We start from the raw sequence: 15,278 nt of genomic DNA, 5'->3' as shown, positions 1-15,278 counted from the left end.
ACCATTCAACCTTCTTAATTCAATGACATGAACATTTTGCATGTGTTATTTCTGAACCATCTAATACTTAAGTCAACCTTGGATAAGTATGCATAGATTTTATGCAAAGAATAAAACAAAGTCTTCTTTTTTTTTCTTTTCTTTTTTTGGTGAGAAAACTGTATCTTTATACCCATTGCTTTCCAGTAAGGGGAAAAAATAAAAAAGAAGAAGAAAGAGTTGACTTTGATTTATCTTCCCACATTTTTTGACTTCACTTTTGGTCTTTGAAATTATCCAAAAAGATTAGATGCACACGTTCATGGTTATCAGTCCCATATACATTCAAATTTTATTGTCAATCCAATTTACTTTTATTTACCTCCGTATCAACATGATATATATATATATATATATATATATATATATATATATATGTATATATGTATATATACACACACACAACTATGTAATCTATACACTCATATGTTCTCATCCCATCAAGAAATCTCCACCAAGTGTATACTGACTGGTCCTCTACCAATTATGTTCTTTTGGCACAGACACTCGGGAGAAGGGTAAACGTTTTCCTCAGCTTTTCTCTCTTCACCTGCTCTAAAGTTGTAGGGAATGGTCATATGGTGATGCAACTTTGACCTCGGTCAAAATATAATTAATGCAGCATAAAGAAACATGAAGTAACAATTACAGGTTAACGAACAAGTGGGGAAGGTTGTGGAGTTGGTGGGTTTCAGTAGCTTTTGTTGTGCTCTATGTGAGCTCGTTCTTTGCGTGGTTGACTTCTTTTTCTTGGTACTAGTACGTTGACAACTATTAGATCTTGAGGAACATAAGCTTTTGTTTCTACACACTAAAAGATTTGAACAACTCTCACAGGAGCTTCAAGGAATGCAAAGTTGATGTCACTGCATTAATTTGCAGACAGCTTGTCCTGTCTTGTTGGAGCTTGTTCTACGATCGCCCATTGCTCTCGACTGGTGTCAATGGTTTTTGAGCTGACGATGAAAAGAATGTAAAAGTAGAAAGATTTGTTCTGGAGTTGGCTTGTTGAGGTTTTGTATCGAGGACGGATTAATTAGATGTGTCATAAAAGCTGGTTTTCGAGATCACTCCATTAGTCCAAAATATTTAGTACTCATGAAAACTAATAGAATCTAAAATGGAACCAATATTTTGATCATGGATTTAGAATGAAACACTAGTAAGGAAAATCAAGAGAAAAGATGGCTGAAGTTGATGTTCGAAAGCCGAAAAGCTTTACGAGGGACGACATCATGCTTGGAACAGTGCAGAATGCAGAACCCAAGGTGACAGAAAATTTGTCGAAGTGCCTGCCGAGCAAAGCTGGGAAAGGAGGCAGCAGCTTTTCTTGGCTTTGAAGTGCCATGTTGACCTCTGAATGCAGTCATACGGAGAGTTGACGCACCCACAAGAAATAAAAAAGGGATAAGCAAACGAAAACCATCTGCCTTGTCTCGAGAATTACAACCCATCTCTCGTTGGCTGATTCCTACTTAGTAATCTATTTTTTATGACATATGTAAAGTTAATTATTTTTATACTCAACGAGAGAGTCCCCATTACATCTCTCCTATCTCACTATACAGTCGTTACACAGTGATGCGTGCCATCTTATAAACTCTGATCACATTAACTGTAACGTCTATGGGCAATCTTCGACATCAACATGGAGTACTGTTATCCCCAACTGTAACGTCTTGCAGTTCGATGTACTACCTAATAATTTAATGATTATTGATCATTCATATAAACGCTGATCACATTAACTCACTCGGGACAATTATCTCCGGATTCAACATATGCGATCTAAATAATATTCTTTGATTATTCCTGAATTATCGATCTTACTAATCGAGGGGATATATTTGTCAAACACCCCTCGATGTAATTTTTATAGGATTATTATTATTATTATTATTATTACATTAGACTTATGATGAGCTCGCTGGTTGAATTCGAATATTTAACGTAGCAAACTCAAAATTAATAATATTTACTATTTAAAAAGGTTTTGGTAAGTAAAATATTACACAGCTTTCCACTCGAAAGGCAAGAGAGAATTGTCATCGGATCCTCCTGTGATGTTCTTCTTGTTTGTCTTCATGAATTCCTCCACCCTCTCTCTCTCTCTCTCTATATATCTTTATTTGTGCAGCTTCCCTACACTCTTCTTTATCACCACAACGACGACGGTGTGGCTGTCGGAGGACGACATCTTTTTCCAGAATATATTCTCCGGAGAAAGCTAACAAACGCTATCTTCAAAGTTGTCTTGCACGATTAGTAGTTCTCTGGTTTTTGTCCTCTGCTGTTGTTGTCGCTTCCTTCTCTTCTAACTCCTGGAGCTACAATTAGTTCCACTTGAAAATACTCCCCCACAGGAGGAGTACGTAACAATGGAACTGAATTTGATGGTACTCATTTTTCCATCAGCGAAACCAAAGTTACGAGACATCTCAAGTGAAGATACGATCAAAGTTGAGAGGGGATTGACTTGGATATTATTCAGACATCACGCTATTGGCCAGTGACACTAATTTGGATATTCCATTATCCATCGACAAAGCGCTTGATAATATATATAACTGTAATCGTTATTATTAAATATTTTATTTAATAATAATATAACCGTTTTCATTAAGATTTATAATTCATTATCATGAATTTTTTTATTTATTATGGTTTAAATAATTTTATTTTTTTATTCATTATATATGAAACCGTTATTATTAAATTAAATATTTAATATCATTAAAAAAATTTATTATGGTCCAAACGTTACAAATTTGAATTAATTCTTGAACGTTATGAGTTGGTGATGATAAATGTTCTTGATGTGAGAACATCTATATATATGAGGATTTTGGTTCTTGGACTCAATCATCTCTGTGAAGCAAAAGAGTTTCCTACACTATCTAAAGCGAAAGTTCTAAGCCCAGAAGTGTTAAAGTTCAAGAAGAAACCTTTGCAGAAATTCTTGACAATAATGGCTGGAGGTACGCTATTTCGTTTCCGCATTAGTTTTATTGTTTTCTATTATAATGATTTAAAAACACAAGTTGTATAAATGATTTCTTACATTTGGTATCAGAGCCCATTGACCTCTGCCTTGATATGAAAGAGTTTTCATTTTTATGTCATGAAAATGATTTGATTTTAGTGTCTTCTTGGAAACTCCTTGATATATTTTATTGAAAATCATGAGAAAATATCATTTTCAATATTTTTAGTCGGTAAAATGCTCATATTATGTATGCATATTTAGTTATATAAAATTATGCTTATGAGTCAATTTTTTATGTTTAAAATGTCTAATGATCCATATAATCTTAATTAATTAAGAATTAGCTACAACATCCTTAATTAATTAAAATTATATATAAAGTTAAAATAAGGATTAATTAGATATCATATTATGACTGATTATATTTCATATAATAATTATTATCCCACAAGATCTTTTATTATATTTAATATAATTAATTAGGATAAAATATCAGATTATTTTCATAATTTACTCATAGGGATTATAAATTGGAATATAATTTGATAGTTTTATCATAAAGATCATTTGAATATATTTGAATTAAGATTTTAGCCCATAGGCAATTTTTATGTCATGAGATTCATATTTTTTGGCATGTTTCACATTGGTAAAACATGTAATTTAGTCTATTAAGCTTCAAATTTTGACATAAGCATGTTTGATTTTATGCAGTTTCTCAAACTGTTAATTTCTCTGATGTTCAATGTGATATTCCCGAACTTAGTGGTGATAACTATAAGATATGGAAGGAGAGGGTTCTCCTCCGTGGATGGATATTGATTATGCTATTAGGAAAGACGAACCATCAATAATCACTAATACTAGCACTCCAACTGAGATCACATTATATGAGCGATGGGAGCGATCCAATTGGCTCAGCGTGATGTTTATCAAAATTAAGATAACTGCTAGCATACGTGGTTCTGTTGACTAGCATGAAAATGTCCGAGACTTGCTAAAAGCTATTGATGAATAATTCGTCACTTCGGATAAGGCACTAGCAAGTACCATAATAATGAAATTCTCATCCCTTAGACTCACCAACATAAAGGGTGTGCGTGAGCATATAATGCAAATGCGAGATATTGCGGCTCAACTTAAGAAACTCGAGGTTAATATGTCAGAATCTTTCCTAGTACACTATATTCTGAACACCCTTCCACCTCAATATGGTCATTTTAAAATTTCATACAATACACATAAGGACAAATGGTCAATCAATGAATTAATAATCATATGTATTCAAGAAGAAGAGAGACTAGTGATGGAATTGGGTGAGAGTGCATTGGTGACAACCACTCGTGGGAAGAACAAAACCAACAAACATCAAGCCAATCAGAAAGCTCATCAGTAGGGAAAAGGTAAAATAATACCCCAAGCTGATATCAAGAAAGAAGCAACGTATTTCTTTTGTAAAAAAAAAGGACATATGAAGAACGAATGAACGAAATTCCAACAATGGCTTGAAAAGAAAGGTAAACCAACCTCGTTTGTGTGTTATGAATCTAATATGGTCAATGTTAATATTAACACCTGGTGGATTGACTCTGGATCAACAATCCATATTGCAAACTCTTTGCAAGGTATACAAAACCTAAGGAAGCCAGTGGAAAGTGAGCAAAGCATCTTATCAGGTAATAAGATGGGCTCACATGTGGAAGCAATTGGAACATGCATTTTAACTTTAAGTAGTGATTTTGTTTTAAAATTGGAAAGGACTCGTACCATTTGGGTATTCCTTTAATTTTAAAGACACGTCATTTCGTTTATTATATAAATTTGATTGTGTTGGGAATAGTATTTTGTCTGATGGTCTTTACCGTATTTTATTACAAAATAATAATACTCAAAGTCCAATGCATATTCACACTAGCATTAAGAGGTGTAATATTAATGAGGACTCATCTATATTATGACATCGGAGATTAGGACATATCTCTATAGAGAGAATTAAAAGATTAGTTAAAGATATGGTACTTAGTACTCTTGATTTTACTAATTTTAAGACTTGCGTGGACTGTATCGAGGGAAAGCAGACCATTAAATCCAAAAAGGATGCTAATAGGAGTTCAGACTTATTATAAATAATTCACACTGATATATGTTGTCCAAATATGGATATATATCGTCAGAAATATTTCATCTCCTTTATAGATGATTACTCACGATATACATATATATATTTGCTTCATAATAAAAATGAAGCATTGGATGCCTTCAAAGTTTTTAAGGCTGAAGTTGAGAACTAATATGGTAAGTAAATTAAAATTATGAGATCAGATAGGGGTGAAGAATATTATGGTAGATATACTGAAAATGGATAAGCACCTGGTCCTTTTGCTAAGTTTCTTCAAGAACATAGGATTATTGCCCAATACACTATGTCTGGTTCTCCAGACCAAAATGGTGTTGCAGAAAGAAGAAACCGAACATTATTAGACATGGTGCAGAGTATGCTTAGCAACTCCAATCTTCCTAAGTTCTTATGGACTGAAGCACTAAAGACGGCTATGTATATATTAAACCGAGTTCCAACCAAAGCTGTCCAAAAGACACAATTTAAATTATGAAAATGTTGGAAACTGAGTTTGTGACATATGCGCGTTTGGGGATGTCCGTCTGAAGTCAGGATATATAATCTATAAGAGAAGAAATTGGACCCGAGGACTATTAGTGGGTATTTCATTAAAGTCCAAAGGTTACAGGTTCTATTGTTCATCTCACACAACTAGGATTGTGGAATCAAGAAAAGCTAAATTTCTTGAGGATGATGTGATTAGTGGGAGCGATCATTTCAAGAACATAGTTTCCGCACATGATCATATAGAATCTCAACCTTCCACATCAAATAATAGATTGGTTATAGTTCATAACACTCCTCAAGTACAAACTAGTGCTGAACAATCAATCATTGAAATTTCACAAGTTGTTGATGATAGAAGATAAGATTTCCCAACTATATGAGGAAATCTTATATATTCTGTTGAGGAAAATCCTCTATTCTATCGAGGAAAATTCTCACTGTCGACTTATCACTGTTGCTTCTCCATCTCTGATGGCAAAAAAAAAGCTTTCTACCATTGCTTTTCCATCGTCAGCACATCGGTGCGACAAATCTTTCCTCTTCGGCGAATGGTAATTGTCTTCTTCACTGCCACTCTGTGCTAACGTCCATTTCCTTCATCTGCGGCGTCTCTAGTGCTGTGCTCACCAGCATTGCCCCACCTTTCTTCCTCGCTGTAGCTACCTCCTACCTCTTTTGCTGTAGCTTCCTCCTCTGCTGCACCTCTGCTGCAGCTTCCTCCTCTACTGCACCTTCCTCCTATGTTGCAGCTTCCTCCTTTGTTATAGTAGCAACACTGCAACATTACTGTAGATTTCTCCTCTGCCATCATCGCAGCCGTCGCAGCCACAATCGTCATCGTCGCAACCGCAATCGTCGTCGTTGCAGCCGCAATCATCACCGTCGCAATCGCAATCGTCGCCATCGTAGCCGCAACCGCTGCCGTCGTCGCAATCGTAGTCGCTGCCATCGCAGCCGCAACCATCGTCGTTGAAACTGTAGCAACAACAATAGCAGCAGCAATATGCTCTTGCCCTCCTCATGAAACCTCTCGCCTGTAAACCATATTTTGCATCGATCCAAGATTGGTATTTGTCAGGAGCACCATCTTGCGGGGGTATGATAGAAGATAATATTTCTCCAACTATATGAGGAAATCTTATCTATTCTGTTGAGAAAAATCCTCTATTCTATTGAGGAAAATCCTCTCGCTTAATCCCTATAAATAGGAGAGGACATGCTAATGTATTCAAGCTACTTCACTTCTTTAATAAAGCTTCTTAGAACTCCAGCTGATTGGATTACACCCAAGAAAGATGACATACCCTGACGTGGAGGTTCTATCATCAAAGTTTCCCGCCCAATCAACATCAGCAAAGGCATGGAGATGAAGTCGAGTGGTTTTGTGGAGAAAGAGACCATGATTAAGGGTCCCTTTAAGAATAAGAGAGGGACATCCTCTATTCTGTTGAGGAAAATCCTCTATTCTATCGAGGAAAATCCTCTCTCTTAATCCCTATAAATAGGAGAGGGATATGCTAATGCATTCAAGCTACTTCACTTCTTTAATAAAGCTTTTTCAATTATTGTTCTTATCTTCTATTATTTCTATCAGTTGATAGTATTCTAATAGATCAAGTAGTTCAGAAATTACAATAAACTCTTGAACAACTAGTTGACCTATAAGTTCCACAGGGAAATATTGGTACAACATTAAGAAGATCTACTAGAAATAAAAGATCAGTAATTCCTAGTGATTATGTTATATATCTACAAGAATTTGATTATAATATTGGAGCAAAAAATGATCCTGAAATATTTTCATAAGCCATGAGTTGTAAAGAATCAAATTTGTGGATGCGATGAAAGAAGAGATGAATTCCATGATGAGCAATTGAGTCTAGGATATTATATAGTTGCCTAATGAAACAAAGACTATTGGTTGCAAATAAGTCTTTAAAACTAAGAAAGATTCGTTATGCAATATTAAGAGATACAAGAGAAGACTTGTTACAAAGGAATTTACTTAAAAAGAGGGAATTGATTATATAGAGACGTTTTCTCCTATATCTAAGAAAGATTCTCTATGTATTATTTTAGCATTAGTTGCTCATTTTGACCTTGAGTTACAATAAATGGATGTGAAAATGGTATTTCTTAATTGAGATCTAAAGGAAGATGTTTATATGAAACAACATGAAGGTTTCTCCTCTAGTGTTGGTGAACACTTGGTTTGTAAGCTTAAGAAGTCTATATACGACTTAAAATAAGCCTCCCGCTAATGGTATTTTAAATTCTATGAAGTGATTTCTTCATTTGGATTTGTTGAAAATCCTATGGATCAATGCATATACCAGAAGGTTAGTGGGAGTAAAATATGTTTCCTTGTTTTATACGTAGATGATATTTTGCTTGCAACCAACGATAAGGATTTGCTGCATGAGGTGAAACAATTTCTTTCTAAAAATTTTGACATGAAGGATATGGGTGAAGCATCTTATGTCATTGGCATTAAGATCCATAGAGATAGACCTCGAGGCATTTTAGGTCTATCACAAGAAACCTATATCGATAAAATTTTAGAAAGATTTCGGATGAAGGATTGTTCACCAAGTGTTGCTCCTATTATGAAAGGTGATAGGTTCAATTTGAACCAATTCCCAAATAATAACTTTGAAAGGGAATCAATGAAAAATATCCCATATGCTTTTGCCATAGGAAGCCTTGTGTATGCTCAGGTATGTACTAGACTTGATATTGTATTTATTATGAAGATGCTAGGTCGATATCAGAGTAATCGAGGTATGGACCACTGGAGAGCTGCAAAGAAAGTGATGAGGTATCTACAAGGAACCAAAGATTACATGCTTATGTATAGACATACAGACAATCTGGATGTGATTAATTACTCAGATTCAGACTTCGTCGGTTGTGTTGATTCTCGTAAATCAACATCAGGATATATTTTTATGATGGTTGGTGGAGCTATTTTTTGGAGAAGCGCTAAGCAGATCTTGGCTGCTACTTCTACCATGGAAGCTGAGTTTGTCTCCTGTTTTGAGGCTACTTCACATGATGTATGGCTTAAGAGTTTCATTTCTGGGCTTAGAATCATGGATTCTATTTCTATGCCATTAAGAATTTTCTGTCATAATTCAGCTGTTGTCTTTATGGCTAAAAACAATAAAGGTGAAAGTCGAAGTAAACACATCGACATTAAGTATTTAGCCATAAGAGAACGTGTAAAAGAAAAGAAAGTGGTCATTGAGCATATTAGCACTGAATTGATGATTGTTGATCCTTTGACTAAAGGTATGTCACATTTGAAATTCAATGATCATGTAGAGAAAATGAGATTTGGTTCCACTTTGTAATGATATTGAAACTCCTATATATTGTGATGTTTTCTCATTCATATGCATATTCTTTTGAGAAAATATATTGTTACTGGACCCAGAATAAACATAATGTTTATTCGTTAAGTAATATTACCACATTAAGATTAAGAAACTAAATACATCGTGATAGATGGATAATAATACTCGCTCTTAGAGGACTTATCGCTATGATTCATGTATTTATTTCTTAAGAAAGTTGTTAGAGAAAGATTAATTCAAATTATTAAGATAAACATATGGAGGAAGAATGTAATTATTATTATTAAATATCTTATTTAATAATAATATAACCGTTCTCATTAAGATTCATAATTCATTATCATAAATTTCTTCATTTATTATGGTTTAAATAATTTTAATTATTTATTCATTATATATGAAACTATTATTATTAAATTAAATATTTAATATCATTAAAGTTCTTCGTTATGATCCAAACGTTACAAATTTGAATTAATTCTTGAACGTTATGAATTGGTGATGATAAATATTGGGAGAACATATATATATATATATATATATATATATATATATATATATATATATATATATATATATATATATGAGGATTTTGGTCATTGGGCTCAATCATCTCTTTAAAGTAAAAGGGTTTCTTACACCATCTAAAGCGAGAGTTCTGAGTCGAGAAGTACTAAAGTTTAAGAAGAAACATTTATAAAAATTCTTACACAACAATGGTTGGAGGTACGCTATTTCGTTTTTGCATTAGTTTTATTGTGTTTCTATTATAATGATTTAGAAACACAAGTTGAATAAATGATTTCTTACAATAACAATATTAATTGTAATATCTAATGATTCAATCTCGCCTTCACTAACTATTATCGCGAATTAATTCTTACTTGCTAAAGTTCACTATAAAAAGATGTCAAATATGCTACTTTACTACTAAGAAGAGATAACCTCGAACTATTCGAATCCCTTAAATTTCTGTGACTCATGAATCTATCTGTGAGGAGGCATCTTTGTTGAACACCTCCTCCATGAGGTTTCTTTTGTAAGACGACTCGATCAATTTTCGACACCAAACTTATATTCCAAAAATGAAGTAGACACCCTAATGTAATCAATCGTACATTAGATAACCTCGATTCGTAAAACTATTTTGGATGACATGATGACGGCAACATGTCAACGAAGGAAAGATCACATCTAATCTTCCCAGTGGGTCTTTTGTTCCAAACATTATTTATGATAAGAGGGGGAGTGGCTCACATAATGTCCAATCAAACATGCTACCTACTCCATCTATAATCCGAGCTATGGACCCTCAGATCACATCAACATCGGTCCAGCAAAGAAAAGTATGAAGTGGTTGTGCTGTCTCCGTCGTGTGTTGTATTTCTAGTAGTTTGTGTTCTCGAAAGCTTTCAGTAAAACAATGGCTAAATCATACAATCTTGTCCTGCACATAAATAATAATAATTACATATATATTAATTTTGATTTGTTCATAAAGGTCGATGTTGGATTCGATGATGATTTATAAATGATTTAAAGCAGGTGCAGTGGGAGGTTAACTTGAAAACGAGGAGGCGTCAATTGAAATGTCAAACGTTATGGATGATGAATCGTTACGATTAACTAACGGGTAACATGATTGATATATCATGATAAACTTCTCTCATATATCAAAACATGTTGTTGATTAAATCGATCTCCATCTCCTCGTTATTTATTGTTTTCTCCTTATAATAATGGCTTGATTTGTATTTTTCTTCTTTTTTTTTCTTTCTTTTTTTTAATGATTATGTAAGCTACAACCTAATCAAACAGTGGGCTCAAATCCGACCCGAAATCTCCAATGTGGGTTATCATTTCTTGGATCCATAAGCTTATTGGACGTACGTCCGTATTGGTTTCAACCCGATAACGCCTTCCATCGGGACCGAGTGTTCGATACGCCACGTGTACGTCTCTCGCTCCTTTCCCGTTGTTGAGAGCGCCACCTGCGACGGCTAACCGCCCCTTTTCGATTTGAATCCCGTCGATGCCGTCCCTTCCCGCCCCCTTCTCCTTCACGTTCCTCCGACGAGTCTTTCAGTCCCTCCTCTCTTCACCGCTCGATCGATCGACGGGATCCTGTTCTCCGCCTTCTCCTCTTTGGGGGTTCCTGTTCTTGATCGGTTCTCCGGCCCCAAGTGACCGATCGCCGGTGTTCCTAGGGATTGGCGTTCCCTGGGTTTCCTTCCGCTCATTCCGTGGAACACCATGGATCTTTCGCCGGGCACCGAGGAGTACATCAAAGAATCCATCGTGATCTCGTTGGGCCTCCCGGTGTCCGTCGAGAGCCTGAGCCCGAAGCTCCTTGTCTCCGAGGACACCCGCCGCCGTCTTCAAGATCAGATCTTTGTTTTGGAGGACCGCCTCAAGGAGTCCAGCAAGAGATTAGAGCAGTCCAGGGTTCGTTACCTACTCTCATCGCGGTCTCTCTCTCTCTCTCTCTCTTCGGCTTTTGGTGGCTTTTCCTTTTATCTGATTCATGATGGAAAAGATTGTGATTGATAGGCCGAGTCGAATATGAACGCCCAGGGAGTGAGGAGGTGCGTGGAGGAGAAGGAGGTGATTGCATCGCAGTACGCTGATCTGGTGAATCACTGCCGCAAGTTGGAGGAGGAGTGCTCTCTGTACGAGCGCGACTTGGAGAGGATAATGGAATCTTGTGATGAGTTAGCGAAGGAGAACGAGGAGTTGCGGGCACAGCTGCAGCACATTTCTAGCGTAAGAACCCTAAACCTAATTCGTTTAATTTGTTATTTCCCTTCCCTCTCCACCGCCCTTCCCATCAATATATCAACTAGTATTAGTCTAACTCATACAAGTAAATTTTTTTTTTTTTTTTCCCTTCTGGATATGAATATTTAGAGTTCAGAATTGACTAAAAGTTATTAATTTGAAATCATATTTGATTGTAAGTTGGCATCTACAATTAAATTAACAATGCAATACTCAAAAGGAAAAAACCTTCGCCACTAGCAATATCTTTTGTATGTCGCTCTTTTGCTATAAGTAATTTGAGAGATAAATCATGTCTCTCGAGTGCAATATTAATGGTCTTGATGTATGATTAATTTGCTGGGAGCATTGTCTGATTGGCTGAACAAACTTACAGAGAAATATTCTTACATCCTAGAATATTATGATTATGTTGCCGTTTTAGAAGCACAGCGACAGAAGAAGACTTAAAAGTCAACAAGTTTCAATTCATTAATTTTAGATTTCAATTAAAACTTAAAACTTGAGAGTTCAAGTAAGTTATGTATTGGAAAAAGAGGATTCTTGAAGCGAATATAGTAGAATCATTAGGTGGATAGTAACCTTTAGGATATTCTCCCTCTTAAAGGAATTGTTGGATAGCTACTTGGGATTATGAGTGATTAACCCCATTTCTATTGTTGATCTCTAATTTTGAGCTCTGCACAGTTTTTTTTTTAATTTATTTTTTCAGTATCCTCATCATTTTGCTTGTAGAGTTTCATGTCACTCTTATCCTATAAAGGTGCGACCTGATATTTCCTTTTTTTTATTTTCTTGGTTACACAATATTTATCTGAACATCTTTCATCTCTGCTTCAATTGTTTGATTGCGCTCTTTTATGTGGATCATTGCTTTAATTTTGACTTTTTTTTTTCTCTTCTTTACCTCTCTGAAGTTGCTGTTGTGCATCATCAACCATTTACCTTTTCTCTCATAATTTTGCTAAGAAAAAGTTGCAGCGTTTGGCATTGAAAAGAAAACAAATTCATCTTTCTCCTTTTTCCTTTTAAATGCATTTTTGTCTCTCCTGTATTTTGGAGAAAGCTGCAGTTTTTGTCTGTCTTTTTTATGGAATAGTTTGTTTATCCATTCAGCCAGTAGACACCATATGACATGAATTTTTTTAAAAAAGGAAATTTTGATTAAATCAAATGATGTACGAGAGATGCTCACATATATACTCGAATCTAAGATATATCATTTGTGCAACACTGGCACTAACTGCTGGGATGTCTCTACTGAGATATCATATAAATTTTTTTATAATAGTTTTGCTGTTGTAATGACCATAAACTTTTGCCACTCTGTCGTATGAGGTTCTACACCATATAAAATTTAGTGAAACATGTTGGTTTATGAAATCCATGCTTATAAGTTAAATTTCCAACCAAATTTCACTCAACTTTGGAGCATATATGGGGTGTCCTTTTAAGATATTTCAAACTGATCTTTTTTTTTTTTTTTGAAAAACAATTGTTCATATTTCAATCTAATATGAATATTTCCTTATTTTATGCTTAATTTCAGCCTACATCTTTGTTATCTATCTTCTCTAAATAATGGTCAGTTTCCTTCAGTCGCTTATACTTTGAATTTTCAACTCTAGAAGTTCACGAGATCATTGTGTTGAGTCAATCCTAATGACTCATTCATAGTCCTTGTCCATGTCTGGCTATTTAGGGTCTGGCAGAGTAGGTTCTATAATGTATTATTTCTTTTAGTCTAAAATTTATTGCCTTTTCTCTTTAAGATTTAATGATGTTATTTTCGATTTTTATGCATTTCATATATATATATATATATATATATATATATATATATATATACTGCTGATTTATAGCCCAGCTGTGTGCTTAATCTTTTATGCTGACCTTTTTATTGACTTTGTTGAATATTTTAGCTAGAATCATTGGCTGCTGAAGCAGAATCCTTGAAGAAGGACAAGGAACATTTGAGGACAAATCTCCACAGAGCTGAAGAGGAGGTATTCAATCTGATTCAGTTTCTTTTTCCCCTCTTTGTATCATGATAAGTAGTCTTTTGTGCTTTAAAATGCATTCAAGGTCAAGGTTTTCTTTGAAGAAAACAAAATTCTGGATGAAGAAAACAAGAAACTGCTGGAATTACTAAGAAAAGAAAGGCGTCGTCAAGGATCGGACAGCCACCGAGGCTCTGCCACACCTTCTGCTAAGGTGACCAAAACCTAAAACTTAATTCTCAATCTAAACTAAGGATTATCAATCATTTTACGAATTATTAGTACTATCGATGACTCGAGGAGGAGGAAGAAGAAGAGGAAAGGGCGGTGGGAGAAGAAAAGGATGAAGAAGATTGGAGGAAAGAAGAGAAGAAGGATAGAAAGGGAAGAGGTGATGAAAGTGCATGACGGGGCAACGGACGGTTGCATAAGATAAAATGGAAGAAGGCTCGCGTTCGGGACGAAGAGGACTCACGGCTGCCCCAAAGGTTTGATTTTTTTATGATTCAGATCAAACTGTCTAAAACAGAAGCGGATCTGTGCTCAAATCGATATATGCTGCCCATTTCGTATAGGTTCATGCGAAAACGTCAAACATCGATCTAAAGTCTAAACCATGAACAGTTGTCGGTTCTCATTGCAACACGTTAAGTTGTACTGCGCTTACTTTGGTCGCAACACGATTTGCATGTAAATGTGTGTTTTATTTCTTTTCCCCTCTTTTAACTATTGAGTTCTCTAAACCGAATATTTTGTTTATTTTGCAGGGAAAACGTAAGTCGAGTGGCAAAGATTGTACTAGTCCCCGGGGCTGATGATCCATCTTGGTGCAGCTGAATCTATCAAGGCAGCTGTTGTCATCTCTTCATCAGAACTCTCTTGCTTCTAGATTGCACAAGAAGTAAAAAAAAAAAAAATGCCGAGTAGCCAGCCATTCCTCCTCCCATCCTCGAGCTATGCTACTGCAACCAGCTGCACACAATCCAACAGCTCTCGTTGTCGTATGAAGCCTTTGAACTTGGGATACCGGTTCGAATTGCCCCTTTCTGTTTCTTTCTAATTAGGCCATCTTTTTGCTGACCCTTCAAATTTCTCACATCAACTTCAAACCAGCTTCTTCATATTACAATGACCATTCATCAAATGGTTCTGTTTGTTTCATCCAGTGAAGCTCTTCCTAATATTCCAACCTGTATATCATCAACATTCGGCTGTAACCAGACACGAATAAAGGTTCATACTCTGTTTTCGGTGTCTATAATATAATACAACCTAGTGATCGGCGTTTTAAGTCACAGAAGTCTCTTCTTTTTATTTATTAGATCAAGAGGAGAAAATTGAGAATGAAGGTGGTGATGTGGGGGGCATCTGTTTAAGTCGTGGCCTCGGGGCCGTCGCGGCTCGGTTCGGGGGTCCGGATGTCGGGGATCTCGGGCGACGTCCTTCGAGGTCTCCCGGTGGCCGGTCTCGGCGATCCGGTCGGGACGTCGCGT

The 15,278-nt window shown here is 35.6% G+C and overlaps 1 protein-coding gene across 1 annotated transcript; it reads left to right on the top strand.

Moving 5' to 3' along the window:
• Positions 1-11,041: 11,041 nt before the first annotated feature.
• LOC135633069 (uncharacterized) lies at positions 11,042-15,017 on the top strand. The gene is made up of 5 exons (XM_065142132.1): positions 11,042-11,452; positions 11,558-11,770; positions 13,708-13,791; positions 13,871-13,999; positions 14,553-15,017. Exons 1-5 carry the CDS (start codon positions 11,261-11,263, stop codon positions 14,598-14,600), a joined length of 666 nt encoding a protein of 221 aa, XP_064998204.1. The 5' UTR covers positions 11,042-11,260; the 3' UTR covers positions 14,601-15,017.
• The last annotated feature ends 261 nt before the right edge of the window (positions 15,018-15,278 follow it).

Source organism: Musa acuminata, chromosome BXJ3-3 (assembly GCF_036884655.1).
Source record: "Musa acuminata AAA Group cultivar baxijiao chromosome BXJ3-3, Cavendish_Baxijiao_AAA, whole genome shotgun sequence".
NCBI classification, from domain to species: Eukaryota; Viridiplantae; Streptophyta; class Magnoliopsida; order Zingiberales; family Musaceae; genus Musa; species Musa acuminata.
The sequence above is the reverse complement of the archived record's forward strand: the minus strand, read 5'-3'. Positions and strand labels throughout refer to the sequence as shown.

Coding starts and splice junctions, on each gene's coding strand:
- LOC135633069 (XM_065142132.1), top strand. CDS start 11,261: ATGGATCTTTCGCCGGGCACCGAGGAGTACATCAAAGAATCCATCGTG. Junction 11,453..11,557: donor AGAGATTAGAGCAGTCCAGG/GTTCGTTACCTA, acceptor TGTGATTGATAG/GCCGAGTCGAATATGAACGC. Junction 14,000..14,552: donor CTGCCACACCTTCTGCTAAG/GTGACCAAAACC, acceptor TTTATTTTGCAG/GGAAAACGTAAGTCGAGTGG.